Consider the following 27226-nt stretch of genomic DNA (forward strand, 5'->3'; position numbering starts at 1 on the left):
ATTACATATGTGTTAATATCCACCAGGTGGCAGAATAACATAACTGAGTATACATAAAATGCTCCAGATTTTTTCTTAAAAAGGATATTTCTCTTGATAAACTTACGTAAGTTTCAAACCTACATGAAATATCTGATGTTAAAATACAAGTTTTACAAAGTAGTTCCTTGGTATCACATCCCACAATAACATTATAACCACAATAGCAATTATTACAGAGTATCTCTATATGTTACCATTGAAACATCACAGTAACCCTGCAAAACGGCCTATTTTCTCAGAGCATTGAGTTGCCTTATCTCATAACATTTATTCAGCATCTTTTATGTGTCAGAACTATGCTAAGTGCTGAGAATAGAACAAAGTTTCTGCTATTGGAAAACGTTTCTAATTATACAGAGATAATAAACAAGCAAATAAATGATTAAGTGATAAAGCTATAAGGAAAACAAAGCAAGGTACTGTTAGGGAAAGTTATTGTTGGATAGAGGTTTGGCTAATTTAATTTAAAGCAGGTTGCCAAGGAGTCCTCATTGAGAAGGGATTTGAAACGCCACCAGAATGACAAGAATGCAGCCAAACAAATATCTAGGGGCAAAACATTTCGAATAAAAAGAACAAACACAAAAGTTCTCTAAGGCATTTTTTAAAAATAGAAAAGCCAACAGGTTAGAGTGTTATCAGCAATGAGAAAAGTGACATGGGAGTTGGGAAGAGATTTTAAAGGTAGGTAGAATCTAGAACAAGAAAAGCCATGTAGCCCACGGTAGAAATTTAAATTTATTCTAAATACAATTAGAAGCCATCAGGAATCAGACTTGGTTTGCATTTCTAAAAGATACTTCTGGTTGCTGTGTGGAGCATGTACCACAGAGACAGAAAAGTTGAGAAGTTACTAGTTATCTAGGGCAGAAAGGATGATGATGTGAGACAGTAGACTGATAGCAATGAAAAGTGATTGGATTTGTGACATAATGTGGCAGCAAAGCCAACAGGACTTACTGGTGAATTGTACTATGTGGGAGGTGAAAGAAAGGGCGAAATCACGGGTGATTCCTAGATTTTCAGCTTTAGTAGATAAGTAGATGGTGACACTGCATACTAAGATGGCTTTTGAGACAGAAATCGTTAAGTTCCATTTTGTCCAACTTAATTTGAGATGCCTATTAAACATACAACCAGAGATCCAGACACTGGATGCACAGGTTTGGAACTCTTTGGATAGTCACAGGTGGAGGAAAGTTTGGGAGCCATTGACATATAGTTACTTACTATTCAAATAACCGGGGAAGTACAGATAAAGAAGAATAGAGAGTCCAGGAAAGAGCTCAAGGGCAATCCAACACTCAGCAATTGGACAAAAGAGGAGGCACCAGCACGAGTTAGAAACTCCTCAGTGGGGGAGGGGAATAATGTTTTATGAAAACCTAACAGAGACTGTTTTAGCAAGGCCTACTTATACCACAAACAATTACACATTCAATAAAAGCATAATCAGTCAGCTATGGACTGAATTTCAGCTCCACATGGTGTTTAAATAGATTGAGAAACTTTCACTACATCTTTCACAAAAGATGCATTATCTTCTAGCCAGACTTCATAAAAACAAATCTGATACATGAAAACCACGTTTGTAAAAGTTTTAAGTTGGGCAGGAACTGCTCTACAAAAGGAGTTAATGTAAGACTCCTCTAGAAAGCAAGCTCTACTGACATACCCAACTCACAATGCAACTTTCACAAAGCCTTTTAGAAATCATCTTCCATACACAATTAATTTCTTCAATAGAATTTTACTTTGTAATCAGAAAGTACTATTTGTTAAACTTGAAAATTAGTACTTAATTTTTTATGTATCCAATTAGTATTTAAATTTTTTAAAATTTTATATGACTATAAAGAACTACAAACCCATGAAAAGGTTTTCTTCAAATAATCTCTATAATTTTAAATTTTATTATTTTTATGAGATGACAAAATATCAAAATACACATTTAAATCTACAGTTTTAGCATTAAACCATAAGATAACCTGATTTATATTAAAAGTAAAAGTTGAAAAATTTAATAAAAATTCCTCTTAGCAGGGTCAAAATAAATATTTTGCAATAAGATATGCCAAGAGAAAAAAAAAATCACACCTCCTAAATTTATGTATATTAAAAACAGGCAAAATAAAAACCATCTTTTTTTTTCTCTTTTTTGGTAGAAACGGGTTTCACCAGTTGAACGCCTGGGCTAAACCAATCCACCTGCCTTGGCCTCCCAAAGTGCTAGGATTTACAGGCGTGAGCCACTATGACCAGCTCAAAGAAATCTTTAAAAGACGATCATAATTTCCTCAGTTATTAAACTTTTCTAGTACTTCTTCTAGTATATTTTTCTCACATAAACACTGCGTTTTCATTCTTTTAATTTGTGCGGGTACAGAAAATAACACACAAGGCCAAGTTCTTTACCAGTACTAATGAAATTATTTTACCTGATACAAGATGCTTCTCTGATAGCATGATTTTTGTTACGGGACTTCGGTGAACCGTGAAAGTCTGAAAAAGCTGAGGACCTGATCCAACTGTCTCTGGGTGTTGTACAATCACTCGTACTGCTCCAGAGCTGGTACCATAGGCGATCTCAATCCAGTTACCACTGACACCTATATCAAGTTGAGTTGACAGGTGATATATTATGGAATGATAATAAAAAAGCTACCCTTGCAAAGCTTCCCTATGATAAAATAGGCAGAGTCGGATCACTGTTTATATCAGCCCTAAATCTAGTTCAGTAAAAAAAAATTTTAAGACTTCTCGGGTCATCTTAAAATCATTATTTCCTTGATAAATCTTTTCCTAACCTTCACTTCAAGATGTAACTATTCACCTCCTGCCTTGCACTATTAGGTTCTATCACAGCAATTATAACACACTAATTCTGTACGTATTTATATGTCTAGCTACTTCTACTCCTTATTGACAAAGACTGAATCATAATCATCTTTTTATCTGTCACCTTACAGAGTACCTGAGACACAGTAGATACTCAACATAGTTTAAAGAATTCATAAATCTGCCATGCCAAGAACACTACATAGTATCCCAAAAGCAATATTCCTTATTATGTCTAGCCTAGAATTACCATCTGTTCTACTTAAACTACAATACTATATCATTCTCAGATAGTGAAGCATTATATATAAATACTATATATATAAATACTATTGAAGTTTCAAAACACGGTGCTAGGGAATAAACATACCCATTACATTGCTTCCATCATACTTACAATATGTTGTTTCCTCTAATCATCTAAGGTTCAGCAGTGTCTTTTCTTTTCTTTTTTTAAAAAAGTGCCCAGTCCCCATCGTAAATTTAGATAGGAAAAATTTCAGCGACCTATACTCTTAAAAGCTTCACAGATAGAGAACCTCTTAGCTTTACTAGCTGTTCTAGTTTTACTAACTGATTCATCTGAAAATACCTGAATCAAAGGAAAAAAAGTATGTCATGAAAAACACTTCCTATAACCAGAAGATGACTCCATTTTTCATGTCTTAAAATCCCCCTGTCACAACAAAAGAAGTGCTTTGATTTGTAAAACTTTCCCAGTTTTATGCGTGCTTTTTAACTAGATTAAAAAAAAAAATCCACATCTCATTCTAGAGCAGGGGTTGGCACATTTTCTGTAAAGGGCCAAGTAGTAAACATTGTAAACTCTGCATGCCACACTGTCTCTGTCACAACCTCTCAATTCTGTCATTGTGGCAGAAAAGCAGCCAAAGACAGCTGGTGTCAAAAAGAGTCAGCTTGGCTAGAAATCCATGGTTTACCAAACCCTATTTCTAGAGCAATACAATTTAAGTCCTACTATGGTTTCAGTCAAATTCATGGGTATACTCTTGAATATTTCTTTCATACTAAAAATTATGGTTTCCTTTGTTAATTTAAATAAAATGATGACTTACATAAGCAGCACATCCAAACCTAGTAGTATTATTGAATATATATTAATGTTTATTAGAACTCCTTTCATTATAGGTAAATTTTAAATTTCCCATTTGTGTTTATCTCTTACTCCTTTACAGAACTAGTCTGTTACTTTCATTGCAATGGCCTCTAAAATGCACTGAAAGTTATAAAACACCTTTTTTCTACAGCTTAAATTTTTAAATTCCCAAGAAAATAAGCTTAGTTTCCAGTAGTAGTCTAAGAACTTTTTATTTTTTAAAAAGTTCCTAATTTTGAAGTGAAAAATTAGTTATTTTAATAGGAAGATAAATGTGTAGATTTTTTTTTTGTAATTTCAGCTAATATTATAATAATATGGCTCAACAAATGCAATTCAGCAGAAGTTCCAATTTTCCACCTCAAATTATGTTTGTTTACTAGTCATGTTTGACTTCAGTATGAAACTTAATACAAATTTTAGACTTAGTAGAGATGAAATCCTTAGCACTGCAGTTCTCAAAAAGAAAGACACCAGTTTAATTTGACCTAGTCACACAATAAATTAATGAATAAAAAGATAAAAAGTCAAGAATGTATAAAATTGGCCATGTACTAACTTGTTTTGGGTGTGAGGTAAACACTCAGAGCAGTAATAGCATCATTTGAAGGATCATGATACAGTTCAGTTACAAGAAGATCATTATCTTTCATTCGCAAGGGGAACTTCTGCATATCTAAAACATAACAAATTTAAACAGCATTAAAATAAACAGCATATCTATTTAAAACTGATAGGTAATGTTTTCTTGTTCTCATTTAAAAATTGCATTAAGCAGGAGCATTTTAAGGGACTGTACACTTACCTATGTAATATATTGATCCATTGTTACATCCCAGCAGAAGGAATGATCCAGCAGTGTCATAACTAGTTATAGGAACAACATCTTGAACCTGATGTAGTAAGAGTATTATTAGATGTTAGATAGTAAGTATAATTTCTGTTTTCTGGTCAATTTCCTCAAAACTTTGATTGTTCTGGTAAAGAGGCAACCAACATCCAATTTTAGTAGGGCTTAGGAAATAAACTTTCTATAGGTGCATGCATGCACACACATATACACAAACATGCTACAGAGGAGAACCCACCAATATACTTCCTTCAAAATATTTTTTTAAATTGTATTTCCCACAGCAGTACTTTCCTTTCTCAATTTCGATGGGTTGTCTCCTCTTTTTTTGCATGTGATCACTAGATCGCAGCCCACTGGAACTGAAAGGCCAAGTCTGACCAGCTCCCTCTCTTTTCCCCTTCTCATACAAGAGATTAAACGACCTGTCCAAAGTCACACAGTAAGCAAGTGATAGAATTAGAACTAGTAAACAAAGCAACTGATTTCCAGAAAGTACTTGCTCCCTTGATAATTTATTATTTATCTGAAAAGGTGGTATTCTCTATTTTTCATTCTCCTTATTAAAGATTACTTGTTTTCTAGGAAATGGCAAGGCAAACAAAGTCTCATATGCATTTATTTTTTTTAAAGTATAGGAATAAAAAAATTAGTTTTTCCAGGAAAATCAATCTAGTTTACAAATTAATACCTTTCCATATTTGCGCTAAAAGAAACAGAAAAGGGCTTGAGTTTTACCACAAAGCAAAACAAAAAGCGAACAAACAAAAACCATAAAAAGTGTGGGCGTGCTGGCTCATGCCTGTAATCCCAGCACTTTGGGAGGCCGAAGCGGGCAGATCGCCAGAGGTCGGGAGTTCAAAATCAGCCTAGTTAACGTAGTGAAACCCCGTCTCTACTAAATATACAAAATTAGCTGGGTGTAGTGGTGCACGCCAGTAATCTCATCTACTCGGGAGGCTGAGGCAGAAGAATCACTCGAACCCAGGACGCAGAGGTTGTGGTGAGCCGGGATCATGCCACTGCATTCCAGCCTGGGCAACAGAGTGAGACTTGGTCTCCAAATTAAAAAAAAAGTGTTTGCTAGGATAGTTGCAATACTATTTTAGTAGAGTACTATTCTACTCTTCATCAAAATTAATCTTTCCTGTTTACAGCCAGGCCAGAGATGCCTATTAAGCTTCTTCATAGATGACACTTAAATGAATTATTAGACACCAAGTTTTGCTTCCAAGTCTAAAAAATTTCCAATAATTTAAAAGTTAAAAATGTTAAGGGACTTTTACTTTTCATATACTATATCTCGTTTTCATTTGAAAAGTTAAAATCTAAACATTATCTGCTTAACATTTAAATACTTTTTATGTACCACATATTATCCAAGAGAACAAACACTGAACTAGAGATAAGGGATGTGGGGTACCTCCTTGCTCTCTAGGAGCTGGTAAACTTGTGAGAAAGAAAAATAGCAGACAATTATAGTGTGTCAGGCACTAGAATAGACTAAATACAATCAGAGGAGAGAGGGGAAGAATTGCCATCTCAATGCTGGTGGGTGAAGAGCAAAGATCAAGGAAAGGTTCACAGAGGAAGTGAAGCTTGAACACTGAAGTCAACTATGAGTTAAGTAGGGCAAGGGGAAAGGGAATATCTGAAGAGCAAGTGAAAAAGCACAGAATCTAGTTTCATTCTAATTAAAAACAGGAATAACTAAAACTTGAAAATAATGCTTCCTCTAAGCTCTTCCTGATATAACCCTAATTTCTATATGTACCCTCTCAATGTCATGCAGTTATGAGTTACACTAGAAATATCTCAAAGAACTCAATTGTCATGCCCTATCCTGAGGTCAGGCTTTTAATTAAAGCCAACGCCAAAACATTTTATACCAGGGAAACATTAAGTACTTTTCAGTGATATCAGTAAAGATGTCTAAAGGATGGAGGGGAGACTGCTTTACACACCACTAACCAATTCTCTTACCCAAGTTAACTAAATCATTACTTAGCTCTAGCACTAAAGGAAAGGGCTTAAACTCCTACCCCAGAATCTTCATGGTAGGAAAATGGGGACAGATAAGGCCATGAGATTCTTCTCCCTTTGGATACTTTTTTTTTTTTTTTTTCTCCAATGAAAGAGCAGGAGGAGCCTAGCACTTCCCAAGGCACAAAGGCAAACATTTTAACCATTTATTCTCTGGGAGGACGGGCTCTAGGATTAAAGCCTTGCTACTTCTTTTTCTGTAACCCTTAATCATGATCTGCTTTTCTTTCCATGTCTACCCTTCAATACAGCGAGAATAGAGAAAGCAGAGGATAAGCAGAATCACAGTGAGTTAGAACTGCTGAGTTCCCTCCTAGCACAAGCAAGGAAGCAGCCACTGTGTAGCCTCTTCTTTATCCTAACAACTTCATGGCAAGAATCCAAGAAACCATACTGATTAGTGTGCATGGTTCAGTCATGTGGTCACAAATAAAATATGGAAGCGGATTTTTCTCTTATAAGGTAGCACACAGTGATTACCACTAATCTCTACATGTAAATTTAAATGTTTTACAGTTTTAAAATACCACTCTATCTTCCCATGTAAGGCCCCTAGAATCTTTTAACTATAATCTCTATACCTGTAAACTCATCAGTATTTTTTACAGGATGTTTTAACCTTCATCCATTAATTTTTAAATAATCACTTATCTAAATTTACCATTGTATTTACCACTTTCCAATTCCCTAATCACTGCTTAATGCATTCCATTTCTTCCCCTTCAAATACAAACAACCTTCTTTTCAAAAGGCATTTTTCTTTAGTAGTCCTTTCATTGAGGGTTATGAGTGAGAAGTTCTCTCCGGAAAAAAACCCTTCTCATTCAGGTAGTTTTGCTGTGTATAAAAACCTAGGTAGAAAGTTACTTTCTCTGCCATTTGGAGAATGCCCATAGTCTTCTCCTGGTGTCTACTAGTGGTGATGAGGAATCTGCTCAAAGTCTAATTACAGGCAAACTGTCACTATTCTGTGAATACTTTTTATCGTAATATATCTTTTATTACAGCACATTTAAACATTTAGGCTGCCAAGACTTGGTACATTTCTTTAATCAATAAATTCATGTCCTTTTTCATTTCTCCAAAAGGTTAGCCGCTGTTATCTTTTCCAATATGGCTCCTCTACTCTCTTCCTACATGAAATACTTTCTCACTTTTTCCTCCTTTTTCATATTTTCTATCTCACTCTCTTGGCTTAACTGGAAATGATTTTCTCAGATGTGTCTGTCAATTTACTAATTTTCTTTTAGCTCTGCTTCTATTTAACCATTAAATAAATTTTAAAAAAAAATTTTCAATGATCTTTTAAATTTTAGTGTTTCATTTCCCTCCATTTTCTGATTTGTCCTATTCCTTCAATACAGCAGCTTTCTAATTGTTCCATTATTTCCAATTTGGGGACTGCAAATTTTTTATGTTTGATGACTTTTCATCATTTGTTTCCATGTGAAGTTTATAAGTTTTGGGAAGTTATTTTAGTAGAAATTACTCCTTCGACAGGATTCTTGTGTGCTCTCTTTCGTGAAAGTGTTCTAACTGGTGTCATGTCTGTATCTAGAAATGTAATTGGTTCTAAATCAGTTTCTCAAATTGGGGCTCTCATACAACAAAGGCAAGTCTTTGTGCTTCAATTCACTCCTAATTTGAATATGTTGGTTTCAATTTCTAATGGTTTACTCTTGCATCTCCATTTCCCATTCCAAGACACCAAACACACATCAAACTTTCTTGTTCCAAGACTATTGGGCAAACTTTTCCCAGTCTTCTCAGGGATGGAGAAACTTAAACCTTCAGAGTTTTGTAGGAGGCTCAATTTCTACTGTCGCATGAAATTATGCCGGCTTTTGCTAAAATCCCAGATCCCAGAGCCTTTACTTTGGTATGTGGTACGCAAGTGTGTATAAACAAACTAGTCAATTAACAGAATTTAATACATAGTATAAACAATATACATTGTTTCAATATTTGTATCTAATATTTCTCTATATAAATTTAGAATGTCTAAATCTAAGTAAGAATCTCGTATTTCTTACTATAAATTCTGTAAGTAAGCAAACAGACCATACTTAAGAAAGCAGTCAAGACATAATACTGAAAAGTCAATCCTCTCTCTCCCCAACAAAATGTGGGCCCAGGATTCCAATGCCTGCCTTATTCCTATTCCTAATATGCGGAGGTCTGTAAACCTATCACACACACACAAAAAGTTTGCTTCTAACATCAGTGCTACAGGTGCCTCACAACAGGAAAGAGAGAAGCTAAATTAAACACAACTCCCAAATTCTTGTCCAGTCTAGTCCATCAGACCGCAGAAATTCACTCTGAATTATTCTTCCCAGAACCAACATTTCCTCCCCAAATTCAGCCTCCACTGTGTACTTAGAGGCTAGGCTATCACTCAGATGGAACTATGGCTGAAGATCTCTATTTCTCAGAATACATATGAGTTATCTGATTCTTTAGGAAGTAAAGTACATAAGGCCTTTCCAGAGCTAACTTCCAAAGCTCTCTGCTTTGATATGAGAATGAAACATGTATAATCCATATTTCCAATACAAATCTAAATTTAAAATATCAACTTGGGAAATAGTGCCTAAAAATTGCTCTTATGCTATGTAACAGCCTAGGCTACCTACTTGACAATACCAATTAATTCCTTATTAATCTTCTTTTGTAACATAATTTTGTGTGTGTAGGTCGGGGGGGGGGGGGGGAATTAAACAAAAAATGGAAACAAGAAACAGAAACATTTAATTTTTTTTTTTTACTTTTATAACATTTTCATTAATAGTTTATTGAAACTGTCCTCATGATTTTGCAAAAAACTTTTAAGATTATATACAAACCTGCTTCATCTGACTCAAATACTTAAAATTAACCTTGATTATGTAACTAAAGAACTACATGGGATCCCAGGCCTACTGCAAATATACTATTTATAATTTCTGCAGTACTTGACAATAGTCTTCAATGCCTTTCTCTTTACTCCTTCCTTACCCTTCTGTCACAGAGAAAGAAATGTCTCTACTCCCTGTGGGGTCAACCTTTCTAGCTGTGCTATAGATTCCACATACACTCTTGACTTTTATGGGACCAGAAATAATCTCCATTCTTTTCAATCTTCAGGTCCTTCCGGCAACTCTTCTCTCTAGCTACAAGTATGCTCAAGCCTATCCTAACCTAGAGGAAAAATAAAGCACCAAATATCTTTTTTTTCAAACCAGCATTGATCCTTAAGCCATCACTTTGATTCTCTGCTTTCCTTCACCACCAAACTTCTTGAAAGGTATTTGAATCTGCTGTCTCCTTTCTCTGATCTTTTACTTCCTCATTTCCTGCCATCTAGCTTTCTTCCACCAACACCTAACATATATATTTGAAAATGATATCTACTGCCAAAATTAATGTCATTTCTCAATCATGTCATGTTCTTTGGCTCTTCGTCATCTATCCTGTCCCCTTAAATGCTAATGTTCCCCCAAAGTTCTAATTTGGACTTTGCTTTCTTTCTATATACCCACTCAATGGGAAATCTTATCAATTTTTTTATCACATAAATATTATGGACTCTAAAGATTTCTCACCTTTCTTCTTTCCTAAATTCCAAAGGAGTACTTCCAACTATATACCTAACATCTACCTTGAATAACCATAGGAATCTCAAAGTAAACGTATTAATCAATTTAACCATTCTTCACTTGACCCACCAGCCTATCTGCTTCTCTTCCCACGTTTCCTATCAATTCAAAATACTACCAGCTACTGGATTGTCAAACTAGAAACCCAAAATTAGAAATATATTTCTCTTTCTTCAATTTCCCACATCAATCAGATAGCAGACCTGTCATTTTAGGAAGGTCTATGAAATATTTTTCAAATGTACTCATCTTTGCCACCTCGACTACCACTGCCATTAGTTGAAGTCCTCTGCTTCTCAGATTGCTGTATTGCTGTAGTAGATTCCCTCCTGACCTCCAGTCCACCTTTCATTTTAGCAACCACTGTTACCTTTCTAAAACATGGATCTGCTTATGTCACTCCCTGCTTAAAGTCCTTAATTCTTCCTCTTTCCTTTAAGAATCAGGTATTAACTTTTTAAAGTCTTACCTCTTTCTTACTCCTCTCAAGTACTTGAGAGTATTTAGCGTGCTATCATCTCTGAACAGATTATGGGTTTTCACACAGATCTGTGCTCCTGTTCAGGAAATAAAATTTGCCTGGACTACCATGCTCAAGGCATTGAACTTCGAACATTTAAAACAAATGGAGAAATGCCAAACCACAGTTTAAAAAACTCACTTATTTTCCAAAGTAACTTAAACTCTTGAAAATATGCTCAAATATGCATCTAGTAAAAAAATTGACCACTACATTCATTCAATATTTGTATAATCGAAACCAGAAACAATATGAATTCTACAAGGAAAAAAAAAATACATAATCAGCATACGTTTCAGAAATATTTTAACTTCTGTAATATGCTTTAGTTAAAACTAACCTGCCAGTGCTGAGTGACAGCATTCCACACTCCCACTTTCCCTGTATGACTCGTGGCCACCAACTGGTTACCAATAAAGAAGAGAGCATCTACAGGAACACCCAGGCTGAACACTCCTTAAATGACAATAAAAAATAAAAAGGTTAATCAGTCACCATTTTTATAATTAATCAAAACCTGGATTAAAAACATCTTAAAGGTGACAATTTAAACCTATTCTCATTACTACAAACTATGTGCTATATGTGTTTGGGGACCAGAAATAAGAAACTCACAAGCTCTTAAGCAGCTTACAGAACTACTAAAGCAAGGAAGAATCTGCTCCAAGCCATCTCACACTGCTCTAACACCTTATCCTGAAGCTTGGTTCCTAACTTCAGTTGATCATCAAAATAACCTGATTGACAGATTTAAAATAAACAAAACAAAACAAAAAGGATCCTGGGATCCATGCCAGACTCACTAAATCAGAAAACCTACTGTATTGTTACAAAATCCATAGGCGAGTTAGATGCAGCTTGTCCATAGACCCGATATTTAGGAACTAGTGATCTGAACACACAGACTTGGCAACCTCAACTATCCACAATGTGTCTAAATTCTGGAAATAAGTAAAAAGGAGAAAAAAGCAGCAAGAAGTCACACAATACTAAAAACAAACATCCGGGCCTTTTACTCAGAGCTTATTTTAAACCCCATGTTTTCCAGCACTGCAATCTCAATTTAATTAATTCAAAAGACACTACATTAGGCTTTAGGATTAAAAAACACAAGACGACGAGATGTTACTAAGAACTTACACTTTAGTAGAGAAAAAACTGCAACCAATTATAATTTGATATAACAATAACAGAAGGATGCACAGGGTACAATAGTATCTATGGGGTAAAAGAGGGCATGTAAAGGTGGTTGAAAATATATCTTAGAAAAGAAGCCATCTCAGTTGGAGTTTTTAAAGGTTAATAGGAGTCCATCTAATTGGGAGACTGAATAATGGCAAGCTCAGGGAATCTGAGCAAACAGAAGATAAGTGTAGGTGAGCGAGGTTGTAATGAGCACATATCACACATCAACAGCAAAAGACCCAACAATGCCTAAGCAGAGAATTCTAGGCTCACCTTGGTATGGCATATTGGCCTTATACAGTTGTCTCTCTTTAGCAGAGTACTGCACTAGGAGTCAGGAGAACCTGGGTTGGGATCCTGGCTCTCAGAGTACCTTTGTTTGCCACTTTTTTGGTTCTTATCTCAACTACAAAATAGGGTCTAAGCTAAATGTTTCAATGATCACTTGAGCTTAAAAATGTTATAAATGGCCAGGCACGATGGCTCACGTCTGTAATCCCAGCACTTTGGGAGGCCAGGGAGGGTGGATCACTTGAGGTCAGGAGTTCAAGACCAGCCCGGGCAACATAGTGAAACTCTATCTCTACCAAAAATACAAAAATTAGCTGGGTATGGTAGCACACGCCTGTAATCCCAGCTACTGGGGAGGCTATGGCAGGAGATTCGCTTGCACCCAGAGGCAGAGGTTACAGTGAGCTGAGACCACACCAGTGCACTCCAGCCTGGGTGACAGAGCAACTCGAAAAAAAAAAAAAAAAGTTATAATCCAATTCTAGCATTTAAATAGCATTATCTTTTATTTGAAAAACACTTTATGGGAAATATATTTTTTACCTAATAATGCTGGGAAATAAGTCTCACCTCTAAAATACTCTTTTATATAGATCTTTGGCTGCTTCAAGTATCAGTTTATTTATTTTTAAAAAGTACCTGTGCCAATACAAACAACTTTGTCAGCATTTAGCTGAGAAAAAAATGCATGAAACCTTGAAGCACTCATGGGAAAAACAAAGCAACTGAATGCAATTATAACATGCTTTAAAAGCATAAGCCAGAAAGATTACTGATTTCTTTTGAATCTTATACTGTTGCTAGGTATTCTCTTTGTGTTCAGAACTGTATGATACAGAAGACTAGTGACAAATAACACCTTGAAAACTTTTAATCAGTCTTGTAAAAGCAAGGCATCTAGCAAGAAGATGATACATGACAAAAAGAAACCAAAACAAAAAACTTGCTAAGTATTGCCAGAAATCTCTTTTATATAAACATTTTAATTATATGTATAAAATCCATATTTACACAAGCATGCACATGAAACACATTATCTCAGCCCAAAAAGCTAGAACAAAATAAAGTACAACACACACACACACAAAGCTAAGTCCTTTGCCCAGAATTGGTTAAGAAATGAACCTGCCACTTCAAAGCATAAAGTCATCAGTTCACATTGTATATACAATTTTAGGGATTCTACATAATAGTACTTTACTGACGATAACAAACAATGTGAACATGTTTTAGAACATGTGAAGCCAACTATATTCAGTATCATGGGCTATGTGAAAGGCAGAAATGAAAACAGGAAAACCAACTAACATTGATTACTCCAGAGAAGGATGAGGTTCTGGGAAATCAAGAAAGACACTCCGAATGGTCTCACGAAATTTAAAATGTCACTCCCGCTTAGGCTCGACAATCCTGAGCACCAGTGACAGGGAAGACAACAGTATAAATAATGACCAGTTCCTGTTTAAGGGGCCCTCTTGGTAAAATATTGCTTATAGCGGCAACCCAGTAACTCTGTCTTATCTAAGTTATAATGAAGGGAGTTCAGTCTCTGGGAGAGCCCTATCACGGATATACCAACTCTAACAATTTTCTTTGGATAGTGTTGTCATGTTCTGAAGAACATCTGTTAACAACAAATGGCTTCTTTTACAGGGCATGAACAAATTACTACTGTACCAGCTCATAACATAGCTACCTATCACATTAGCCTTTGAACACCAAGCAAGGAATAAAATTTCCTTCACTTATTAGTATGTTACGAATAGCTACTTGAAAAAGAAATCACAACTGGTTTACCTTCTGTTTAGTTACCAATGTATTATAATTTCAAAATTGTTTATGTTACATTTCTTTTTTCCTAAAGTTGTTTGGGAAGACTTAAGCTGTCGACCATGATAGAATAAATGGCACCCGATTATTCTCCACTTCAAAACAGCAATAAGAACAACCACCAAAAATGGACAAAATACATGAAACAATTGTTTTTAGGTTTGGACAACAGGCAGCAGGGGACCTGAGAGATGGAAACACACTGACAAGCCCCCACATTACCCCCGGCTTTCTGCATAAGAGTACTTTCTATCACAGCATAGCAAGGTGAGACCCAAGTGATATGGTTTGGTTCTGTGCCCCACCCAAATCTCATCTTGTAGCTCCCATAATTCCCAGGTGTTGTGAGAGGAACCTCATGGGAAATGACTGAATCATGGGGACAGGTCTTTCCTGTGTCGTTCTTGTGATAGGGAATGGATTGTCTCATAAGATCTGGTTTTAAAAACAGGAGTTTCTCTGCACAAGCTCTCTTTGCCTGCTGCCATCCACGTAAGATGTGACTTGCTCCTCCTTGCCTTCTGCCATGATTGTGAGGCCTCCCCAGCCTGTGGAACTGTAAGTCCAATTAAACCTCTTTCTTTTGTGAATTTCCCAGTCTTGGGTGTCTTTATCAGCAGTGTGAAAATGGACTAATACACCAAATAAAGAGAGATGATTTCCCTGAACTGAGGAGGCGAAGAACTTGAGGCTAGAATTTGTAGGTACAGCACAAGAAGGAAGGGAACCGTGCCACAGTGGGGAAGGGGTGGCATAAAAGTTGCATAAGTGTTTTCCTAAGACCCGGGCTAAGGCCAAACTGCACCTGGACAGGGCAAGAATCTCCAAGGAAAGAAAGGCTGCTGGCCAGGTGCGGTGGCTCACACCTGTAATCTCAGCACTTTGGGAGGCCGAGGCAGGCGGATTACGAGGTCAAGAGATCGAGACCATCCAGTCAACATGGTGAAACCTGACTCTACTAAAAATACAGAAATTAGCTGGGTGTGGTGGCACACGCCTGTAGTCTCAGCTACTTGGGAGGGAGGCTGAGACAGGAGAATCCCTTCAACCTGGGAGGCGGAGGTTGCAGTAAGCCAAGATCGCGCCACTGCACTCCAGCCTGGCAACAGAGCGAGACTCTGAGAAAAAAAAAAAAAAAGAAGGAGGAAGAAAGAAAAGAAAAGAAAACCAAAAAGAAAAGAAAAGAAAAGAAAAAAGAAAAGAAGGCAGGCAGGCAGCTTTAGGACTAAGAGGTAACTGGAGATATCAGATACCAGAGATCATATATGTGGGTAGATCGAGTAGTTCCAAATCAATACAAGTAGAGAGTTCTTGCTGAGCCCCTCGGGCATTTAGTTAAATAAGATTCCAGAAAAGCAACATCTTAAAAATAAGGACTACACCCTTGAAAAGGAGCCCTGCCCTAAAATTAAAAATAAAGCTAGAAGAGGCTACCTACCCCTAACAAAGTACTGAAACAAGCCTAACAGGTTCAAGATCCTTCAGTAATTTAATTGCCTGCCAGAACAAAGCTCACAACTTTTAAAGGAAGGCAACATGATTCATAACCCTACAAAATGTATCACACACACGTGTACAGCACATAATCAAAACTCTATAGACAGGGAAACAGGAAAATGTGACCCAAAATAAAAACATGATAACCAGATATTGATATTAGCAGACAAAAACTTTAATGAATTAAACATCTATTATAAATACTAAAAAGTGAACATAATGAACAAAAAGAAATCTTAGCAGAAGAAACAAACTAGAAAATGGAATCAAAAAATAATGCTAGAGCGAAAAAGTCCAACATTTCAAATGAAAATTCACTAGATGAACTTAACTGCAGATTGAATACTGCAGAAGTATAAAAGACATTAAAGGTAGATCAATAAAAGATACCTAAACTGAAGAACGGAGAAGAAAAAAATGAAATAAAAAATCCGGGCTCCCACAACCTCAGGTTAATAAAGTGATCTAGAAAGCTCAAAAGGAGGAAGAGGGAGGGAGCAAGGGAGAGATGGAGAAAAGGGGAAGGAGGACAGGTACAGGCCTCCCTCAACTGTGTCAACCAAACATGTCTCTAGACATTTCCAAATGTCCCTTGGTGGATAAGATTTCCTTTGTTGTGAAACATAAATCTAGAATATGTAAAAAAAATTTACAAATAAGTAACAGGATGACAACTTCATCAAAAAGGGGGCAAATGATTTAGAGACACTTCTCAAAATATACAAATGGTCATTAAGTACAGGAAAAGATGCTCAGTATTATTAATTATCAGAAAAATGCAGTTAAAGCCACAATTAAAAGCACTGAACCATTAAAAACCAGAGTAATGGCTCAAATTAAAAAGACCGACAATACTAAGTGTTGATTAGCATGTGGAGCAGCTGCAACTCTCACACACTGCAAGTAAAAATGTAAAAAGGTACTTTTGGAAAACAGTTTGGCAGTTTTTTGTAACCTTAAACATTGACTTTCCACATGACTAAGAAATTCCACTCCTATATATTTGCCTTAAGAAAGGATATTTCCACAGAAAGACTTCTACTTGAATGTTAACTGCAGCATTATTCGTAATATTTCCAAATTGGAAATAAGCCAAGTGCCTATCAACAGGTGAATGGATAAACAAATCTGCCATATTATTTCAATGGAATACTACTCAGCAATAAAAAGGAACAGACAATTGATACATGCAACAACATGGATGAATTTCAAAAGCATTAAGTTTAATAAAAAGCCAGGCACAAAAGAATACATACTATATAATTCTACTCCTGAAATTCTAGGTAAAGGAAATCTAATCTATGGTGACAAAAAGCCTAAACTGCATAAACAATGCAGCTTATGTTGAACACTTTCTTTCCTTCTGGGAATCTGGAATCTCGCTACATACTAGGCAAAGGATGCTAACATAACTGGCCTCTGGTAATGATCTGGAAAACTAAGTTTCTAGTAAGTTTCCCTGACAGATATTTCACAAGTATTGTCACAATTTGTTGTTGTAGGAATTAAGCACATCCTGAGAGACTCCACTAGAAGAGAACTCTTAGAAGCTTGCTCCTGGTTTCCTTCAGACTTTGACCCATGTGTCTTTTGTTGTTGTTGATTCTGCTTTGTATGCTTTCATTGTAATAAATCATAGCTCTAAGAACCTCTATACGCTGAGTCCTGTGAGTCCTCCTAGCAAATCACTGAATCCAGGAGTGGTCTTACGACTCTTAACACAGATATAAAATTCTGCAGTTCAGTTAAGGGGTCCAGATTAGATATATAAACCTGCAAGCCATCAGCATATAGAAAGCATTCACAAAGGCTTTAAGATCACGAACAGAATAAATACAAAAGATGGAGTCCAAGGACTGGGCCCTGAGGTACGCCAATATTGTGTGGTCAGGCAAATAAGGAAGAACTATCAAAAGGAACTAAGAAGAAACACAGAACTAGGATGAAAATCAGTACAACAAGGTGTCCTGGAAGGCAAAAGAAGAAAGTCTTCAAAGGCAAAGGCGTAATTAAGCAATATAAAACGCACCAAATGACAGTTCTAGTAAGAGAAAGACTAGAATTTGATCATGGGATTTAGCAGAACAGAGATCATGGGTGACACTATCAATAGTTTTATGGATTGGTTGAGGGGAAAAGCACAATCAGAGCAAGTCTGAGAGAGAAGATGACATGGAAACAGTAAGATGAGATAACTACTCTCTCTCTACTGGTGCCTTGATACTGGCCTACTCACAGCCTTTAGAACTGTGACAAATAGATTTATAGAATAGATCTATAAGCCACCAAGAATATGTTTTTGTTACAGCAGCCCAAATGGATTAAGGCCCACTAGCTTCAAGAGAAGCAAAAAAAAAAGGAGGAAATTTTAGAAGAGAATGTAGGGTAGTCTTTGTTATTGCTTTTAAGGCTGAATTACTGCATGAATGTATGCTGATGAAAATGATGCCACAGAGTGGGAAATTTTTATTGATTTAGGAGAGAGGGGGAATTGCAATGTACTCGAGGAGTGAGGGAAAATAGCATCTAGTAGATAACTGGAGAAACTGGCCCTAGGTAAGAGCAGAGAAAATTTAATCACAGTAACAACAGAAACAATGGAGAATATCAGAACTGATACACAGAGATGGGCACATGTGACGGTAACAACTTAGGGAAAATTTCTCCTGGCTTTCTCTATCCTCTCAATGAGAATGACAGAGGTGTTGTAAGTTCATGAGGAAAGAAAAAAGTATGAAGTATCACCCAGGAGAGTAACAGAGAGAACCAAAAAGGATTATACAGTAGGATTGCTGGGTAGCTTTAAAGGCCCACTTGAGATAGAGGTCAGGAATTGAGACAGCATTGGTGTGTGTGTGCATGTGTGGACATGTGCACGTGCATTTCTTTTTCCCAGCCATAATCAGCCATAGAGATGGAGAGACCCAAGAAACTCGAGGCTCTATGCTAAAGAGTGATTATAAGGACAGACTCCACATCTGACAAAAAGGGGAAGTGACCAATGAAGAGAATCCAGTGGGGTTGAAAAATTCAATCAGGGAACTGGAGCTAATAACTTCAAAGGAATGAAGGATAGTAACCCAGAGGGCAGCTGAAGGCTATGTTAAGTTTAAGTCTAGAAGGCATGAATCCAAAACCAGATGGGAGAGAAGGAAGGTTGGGAAAGAAGGAAAGGACAATGGTCTAGAACAGCGGTTTTCAAAGTGTGGTCTGGGAAACATGGTTACCTAAGACCCTTACCAGAAGTCTGAGAGGAAAAGACTATTTTCATGGTAACATGAAAAACAATTTGCTTTTAAAAAATTTTTATTCTCTAAGAGTATACAGAGGAGTTTTCCAGAGGCTACATGACACGTGATGAGGTCACGATTAAGACAGCTAATAGAATCTGCATATATATTTTTATTTTTTCTATAATTATCTCTAGTGGTGGGCTTACAGTATAACTAAACTTCCCAAGATTAACATAGTTTGTTCCAAATACTTCTAGTGTGCTTATTAGCTATCTTCAGTTTATATCTGCTATGATCTCTGCAACCTCATTATTGTCCAATAAATTATTTTGAAATCCAAGTTTTCGTGCACCTACAAAGTAGTACAAGAAATAAGTAAATACCGCTATGTTGTTCTGCAATATTAGTATTAAAGATGTTTTGAAAGTTTTCTAAATTTTTATATTTTACCAAAAACTATTAAAAATTTTTTGTTCCACAATTTTTAAAAATATATTCTTACATGTAGTGATGGATCACTGGCTTTAAAAAAGAAAATTAGAACACTTGCCTGCTCAATCCATAGGTGCACCACCTAAGTCTAAAGATGCTGACAAAGAAAAATCAGAATTCTTTGACTCACAAAAGGAAAGACTCAAACAATTGAGCAAAACTATAATTTTTTTTTTTTTTTTGAGACGGAGTGCCATTCTGTCACCCAGGCTGGAGTGCAATGGTGTGATCTTGGCTCACTGCAACCTCCGCCTCCTGGATTCCAGCGATTCTCCTGCCTCAGCCTCCTGAGTAGCTGGGATTACAGGTGCATGGCACCACGCCCGGCTAATTTTTGTATTTTTAGTAAAGATGGGGTTTCACCATGTTGGTCAGGCTGGTCTCGAACTCCTGACATCGTGATCCACCCACCTCAGCCTCCCAAAGTGCTGGGATTACAGGCATCAGCTGCCATGCCCAGCCAATAAAAATTTTAAAATAACAAAAACTATTTTTCCCTCAAACTTTATAGATATTAGCAATTTAACGTTATTGTGCTTTACGTAGCAAAACACTTTTGAATAGTATCATGTCAGTTGTAGATTCACTGAGACTGAATACTCAAGAGTTTAAAGAAAAACAAATTGGCCAGGCACAGTGACTCACGCCTGTAATCCCAGCACTTTGGAAAGCCAAGGTAGGAGGATCACTAAAGCTTAAGAATTCGAGACCTGGGCAACATAATGAGACCCCATTTACACAATGATTAAAAAATAATAGCCAGGCGTGGTGGTGTCTGCCTATAGTTCTAGCTACTAAGGAGACTGAGGTGTGAGGACTGCTTCAGTGCTTGAGTCCAGGAGGTTGAGGCTGCAGTGAGCTAGGATCACTTCACTGCACTCCAGCCTGTGTAACAGAACAAGACCCTGTCTCAGAAAAAAAAAAAGGAAAGAAAAGAAGAAAAGGAAATTAAGTATTTTAAATAAAGATGTAAAAAACTCATTTAATCCAGAAATTGTTTGGTATAGACCTTCAAACTAGAAATGAAAAAGCTAATGAAGGATCTCAAAGGTAAGTTAAGACATTACAGTGGCTAGAGAAATATACTCAATTGCTAAGAGACTAATAAAGCCTTGAACAGATGACAACGCTGAATGCCTGCTAGATGAAAAGTCCATGAAGAAATAACATGTTAACTTTTCAATAATACAGTAACTCTTCAATCTAAAAATCTGGCAGAGAGTCAATCTCTTGTCTGTAGAATTGTATTTTTGTCTTGCAAACAGATGAACATATAGATGTGGCTAGACCTGAGATTTTACTGGTATCCAGCTGGTATTACCTGCACCAGGTGTTTTACTTGTATCCATCTGGTATTAGCTTCAACTGATCATTAAAAATCCTTTATGTGAATGCACAGCTACAAACACAGGAAGTGCTGAAATAGTCAAAGTGGGTATTTCATGGCTTATTCGAGAACATCTTTGTTGATATTTACACCGATGATGCAAAGCAATGTTTGGTAAAAACAGGAGGTACCTTACTTAGCACAAACCAGGACAGTGGCACTAAACTTTACTAGTGACCACTGCATTCTTCTCTGCCATTGGCTTTCAAGAATACAAAAGGCCAAATCAAAGATTTAAAGATTAAAGATTAAAGATTTGGCCTTTTATGTTCTTGAAAGTCTGTGGCAGAGAATGTAATGGTCACTACTAACTAAAGAATGTCCTTGATGAAGCAGTAAAAATGTGTATTGACTAAAACTTAATTTCAACTATATATCTTAATATTCTGTATGACTAAGTGCTATGGCTATGTCAAGGAAAAAACACCTTCACAATTGCTGGAGCAAAGAGCTACACATGCTGCTCTGTTCATTAAGTACCATTTTAATTTGAGATGACTATGGTTATTCAGAGTTGGGTGGTTGGCAGAATTATCCTCAAAAAATAAACAAAGTAAGCCTATTATTTAAAGGAAAACAACTGATGTTATTTGTTGCCAATGATAAAAATTCAAAGTTTCAAGTGAAAATCTGCAGTTTGGAAAACTTTTATCTGCCACAGTGAGTGTGACAACTCCCTAACACGTAGTCAGCAGGGACACTAATGAATACAATTTTTTTCATATTATACAATGAAAGGTATCAACATTTGGAAGATCTACATAACTCAGCAAACCAACAATTTCCAAATGCCCAACACATTATAAAATCATGTATGGTAAAAGATTCACTCAAAGTACAAAATAGTCTGATGGATTTTAATTTAACAAAATATGAAAAGTTCACTGATATGATTTCAGAGTTTTGATAATCAAAGAAGACTATGCACAATTTTCTGAAAAGACTAAAAAAAAGTTTTTTCCAACTACATATCTGTGTAAGCTCAAGTTTTCTTCATATACTTCAATCAAAACAATGTATCACAGCAGATTGAATGCAGAAATAGATATCACAATTAAAAAAGAGATTTACAAAACTAAACCCATGCCATTCTTCTTACACATTTTTGGAAAATGTGGTTATTTCTCATTAAAAAAGTTACTTAAGTTATGCAATGGATTATTATAGCTATACTAACATTTGTAAAAATTTCCATTTTAATTTCTAATGTAGTAAATACTGACAGAAAATAACCTACACAAAGGCCGGGCACAGTGGCTCACGCCTGTAATTCCAGCACTTTGGGAGGCCGAGGTGGGTGGATCACAAGGTCAGGAGATCAAGACCATCCTGGCTAACACGGTGAAACCCTGTCTCTACTAAAAACACAAAAAAATTAGCTGGGCGTGGTGGTGCGTGTCTGTAGTCCCAGCTACTCAGGAGGCTGAGACACGAGAATTGCCTGAACCCAGGAGGCAGAGGTTGCAGTGAGGTGAGATCATGCCATCATTGCACTACAGCCTGGGCAGCAGAGCGAGACTCAGTCTCAAAAGAAAAAAAAAAAAAGGAAAAAAAAAAAGAAAATAACCCATACAAACAAAGACCTGGTACTGAGTAACTTTTTAAGATTAAGGGGTTCTGAAACCAAAAAGTCTGGGAATGTCTGGTCTAGAAGCAACAACAATGAGGAGCAAGAAAGTAACTTACCCCACATTCAGGTTCAGTGGTTTGAGAGGGGTGGAGAGAAAACAGCGAAAACAGCCACCACTAAGTGGGATTCAGGAAAAGCAATATTCTCATAGAGCAGCCAGGTTTCACTTAAAGTGGTGAAAAGATGCTCCCCATGTCTTTTCTAAAACATCATTTTTCCTTCATTATCAGATCTTTCCTCCCACAGTAAATACTGTGGCAGCTCTAGCTAAGTGATAGTCCAGGTTAATTTCCATATTCAGTGTCAATCTCTTTTATAAACTTCAAAATATTAATATCATCAAATTACAACATAAACAAGATTCTTCCTACCAATTTCACTTCCACTTCCCCCATCTTGAACACTCCACAAGATGATGCTACTCTCTGAGGCAACAGCAACCATTTTGTCTTTGTCTCCATGTGGCCCTCCAACCACCTTTGCATTTAAAGCTACTCGTTCGATAGTCCAATCCAAATATGGGCTCGTAAACACTTGCTGCCATCCTGAAGATTCTTTTATTCTGTTGAGGAAGAACAGGCACATAAGGTAGACTCGGCAGCAATTAAGCAAACAGAATACACATCAATGCACCAAAAACAAAAAACAATGACAAAAAACAAAACAAAAAACAAAAAAACACTAACTAGTTACCCATCCACCTTCCTATAACAAATAAAATTTTATTGATATATATCACCTATGAAGCCACAATATTATCCTTGGGGTATTTTATACCTGCATACATAGGACATATAATGACTTGAAAGAGACTACAGTTCTATATTTCTCCAAAGAATAATTTAGCAAGTCTTCCAAATTTTAAAAAATTTCAAAAACTTTAAAAAAAGATGGTTTTATCTTTCATGTTTCTCTACACATACACATACATACACACACAAATGCACACACACACAAATGATACTGTCATCTTCTGTGAGTACGAACAATCAGCAAAAATCTGAATTTCAGAATTATTATACCTTTCAGTTATTAATCAGCTTCTCAGTGTTTATTAACTGAAACAACACACACTGAATCTCTTGCTTTTTGTACTTCAGATGGACAGTCTATCCAGAAACACTAAGATAACTGAGTATATCACATGCATTCCAATACCTTAGCACTATTATATAAAAAACGAGAGGGTGCAGAATATCTTCTGAAGACTAGTTTTTAAAGGTCTAAATGCAAAACTGTATGAACTATTGATTACCCAATTGCAAAGTTAGTGTATTATTTAATACCTAATTTCTCTAATAAATATTCCTGTCAGTTTTTAATAATTTTTTCTGCCCTATATGAATTTAGGTTTTAAAGACATGTTTTCTATGTGATTATATGTATAGCAGCCTTCATACATTTAGTGCTTTAGCAGTTACGTAATCATAATAATGAATGAGTTGAACTATGAAGTATCTATTTTTAAACTAAACAAATGATGCAAATATAACTATAAAGTTTCCCTTTTGTCTTACCAAAGAGAATAAATAGAAGATGAAAGAAAAGAAGTGTTCTTTTGCGAACTACCTGACATTAACTGCAAAAAGCAAACTTAGGTATTCATAAATGATAGTCACCTAAGGGCCTAAATGAAAACACATCAACTTCATTTTCCCTTAAATATGTATGCCAAGTAATACAACTATAATTCATAAGAATATACAATTGAGTCTATTAATTTGAAGAATTAATGATTTCCTTAAACTTCAAAGCAACAGAGAAAAATGTATTAATTTTTCCTAAGCATTCTATAATTTGTAACCACCCTCTTCAGCCACCAGATGGGATTCATTTGTTAAGATAAACAAATGAAAATACTTAAATAACCTAATAAACACTAAAATTTGCTGACATTCTCTTATCCCTTTACTTTCTTAATGAACTTGCTTTCATTTTACTCTAAGGAATCACCCCAAATTCTTTCTTGTGAGAGATCCAAGAACCCTTTTTTGGGGTCTGGATGAGAACCCTTTCCAGTAACATCTTCCTGGGAAACTATGAAATGAGAGTGGAGAGACCCCTGACCCAAAGGAAACAGACTGCAGCACCAATTAGCTGAAACTTTGGAGTCAAGAACACTTTTCTTTTGAGATTTTGCAGCTTTTAACAATTGAGTAAAGTATACTCTTATAAACAAAATTTGGAGCATATTTCTTTCTCTCTACCTGATCTCTCCAGAATTTGGAAACTATTTGTGAGTATTCTTAACTTATGGCGATATATAACTGCAATAAGAGTCTGTTTTCTTTTGTAACAGGAGACAATGGGAGAAACTGGTTATTTTACCAAGGCTTTGACTGGAATACCATGCTTTCAGATATGGACTTGTTTAAGGAACCAAATTTGACTTAGAGAGCTGATAAAAGCCCCTTGGGAAAACTGGCCACATATCTTGTCTACATGGTCCTTGTACAAGGTTCCTGACCTGTCTGGGATAAGTAAAGAAAGTCACTTTCTGACAGGCCCAGAAGCCCCAAGTTATCATGAAACCTCAAGAGGAAAGAAACGTATCCGACTCATACAGGTGTTTGCGGGCAATGATAAATCCATGGCAAGGCTCAAGGCTTTAAGAAGTCTAATTTGAGATTCTTAATGGATCAAAGTTTCATCAAAGTCAATTTAAAAAGAGCCTATATAGGAACTAATCATTCTTGCTGCACTTTATACAAATAATCAGGCCAAGTATAATAAGACTAAAGCTTATCTTGCAAACAAATCAGTCCTACCATGATTTGTCTTTAGTAAAAATGAAAGACTGAAGAGAGGAAAATTGTTTCAAAAATTATGGTATACCTTTTATTAGATTTGTCTCATCAGTAGTTTTTGAGTTTTTTCTGCAATTTGGACTCACCCTGCTTATTCTTGTGGACCAAGCAGTGATCTGTGGCTGCTGTTCAGAAGAAACAAGAAGCACGGGTAACACAAAAATCTGGATCAGTATTCTAATTGTGGGCATGTATTGGAATTGGCTAGCATATCAGCTTGGTTCCAAGTCCGTATCAGCTTGGTTGCAACAATTTCCCAGTTCATGAAAAGCCTTCTTTTATTTAGTTTACTTGGGATAATTTTACTTATTTTGCCTTGTTACTGTAGAATATATTGCTGTTGTTCTCTTTGTGTAGGAATGAAAGATAAGCTTACTCAGTGCTTTCTTAACTTGAACACTTATTAATTTTCCAGTCATCACTTTTTGTCAGAAATCAGAGTTCTCACTATACTGACAGTTTCTGACTGAGCATTCCTCTACTGTGAATGCAGAAGACCCTAATAGGCAGAAATATCATCATCCCTATTCAGACTGCAGAAGTTACAGAAGATGAATCTTTTCCCTCTGCAACCCTTAGGATTAAGAGTACCCTTGTAAAAGGGAAGGGGAAAATATGTCAGAGGCGTTCAAACCAGAGTTGAATAGAGACTGGGTAAAATAAGGCTGAGACCTGCTGGGCTGCATTGCCAGGAGGTTAGCATTCTTAGTCACAGAGTAACAAAGGAGGTTAGCACAAGGTACAGGTCACAAAGATCCTGCTGACAAAACAGGATGGACTAAAGAAGCCAGCCAAAACTGAAACCAAGATGGCAACAAAAGTGACCTCTGGTCGTCCTCACTGCTCATTATACGCTAATTATAATGCATTATAATGCTAAAAGACACTCCCACCAGTCCCATGATAGTTTACAAATGACATCTAGTGTCTGGAAGTTATCCTATATGGTCTAAAAAGGGAGGAACATTCAGTTCTGGGAATTGCCTGCTCCTTTCAGAAACACTCATGAATAATCCACCCCTTATTTAGTATATAATCAAGAAACAACTGTAAGTATACTCAGTCAAGCAGCCCTCAGGGCCGCTCTGGCTCTGGAGTAGCCATTCTTTCATTCCTTTACTTTAATAAACTTGGATTCACTTAAAAAAAAAAAAAAAAAAAAAACAACTATATAATCTCATCTTTTACAGAGATATTACTTCTTCTAAGTTGTTTTTCTCTATAGTAATTAGGGTATTACACAATAAAGAGATGTCAAAAAAGGGTAAAAGAATCAGGACAGCATATTTAAAAATGACTATAACAACTACAGAATTTAACTCTTAATAACATATGTGAATTTACTTGTTTTTTAAAAAATTACGAAGAAGGTACATATTTGCTCTATAATTTTCCATACAAGTAATCCATTTAAAATATGTAGAACAAGACCAGGCACAGTGGCTCACGCCTGGAATCCCAGCACTTTGGAAGGCCGAGGCGGGTGGATCACCTGAGATCAGGAGTTTGAGAATAGTCTGGCCAACATGGTGAAACCCCATCTCTACTAAAAATACAAAAGTTGGCCAGGTGTGGTGGTACACACCTGTAGTCCTAGCTACTCAGGAGGCTGAAGTGGGAGAACTGCTTGAACCCAGGAGGCAGATGTTGTAGTGACCTGAGATCATGCCATTGCACTCCAGCCTGGATGACAGGGCAAGACTCTGTCTCAAAATCTCAAAAACAAAACAAAACAAGTAATAATAATAAATAAAATAAATAAAACAAAATATATAAGAATATGCTCTGCTGGGCGCAGTGGCTCAAGCCTGTAATCCCAGCACTTT

The 27226-nt window shown here is 36.3% G+C and overlaps 1 protein-coding gene across 3 annotated transcripts in view; it reads right to left on the reverse strand.

Moving 5' to 3' along the window:
* Nucleotides 1–27226, reverse strand: part of KCTD3 (potassium channel tetramerization domain containing 3) — a 57306-nt gene that overhangs the window by 14607 nt on the left and 15473 nt on the right. For all 3 annotated transcript variants that reach the window (XM_009187401.3, XM_003893116.4, XM_017949527.3), the window contains 5 exons: nt 22965–23155; nt 11389–11504; nt 4803–4890; nt 4557–4673; nt 2481–2651 (listed from right to left, as the gene is read on the reverse strand). In XM_009187401.3, the coding sequence (XP_009185665.1) occupies nt 2481–2651; nt 4557–4673; nt 4803–4890; nt 11389–11504; nt 22965–23155 (683 nt within the window). The remainder of the gene's footprint in view (nt 1–2480; nt 2652–4556; nt 4674–4802; nt 4891–11388; nt 11505–22964; nt 23156–27226) is intronic.

The sequence above is a fragment of the Papio anubis genome, chromosome 1 (genome assembly GCF_008728515.1).
Source record: "Papio anubis isolate 15944 chromosome 1, Panubis1.0, whole genome shotgun sequence".
Lineage (NCBI taxonomy): Eukaryota > Metazoa > Chordata > Mammalia > Primates > Cercopithecidae > Papio > Papio anubis.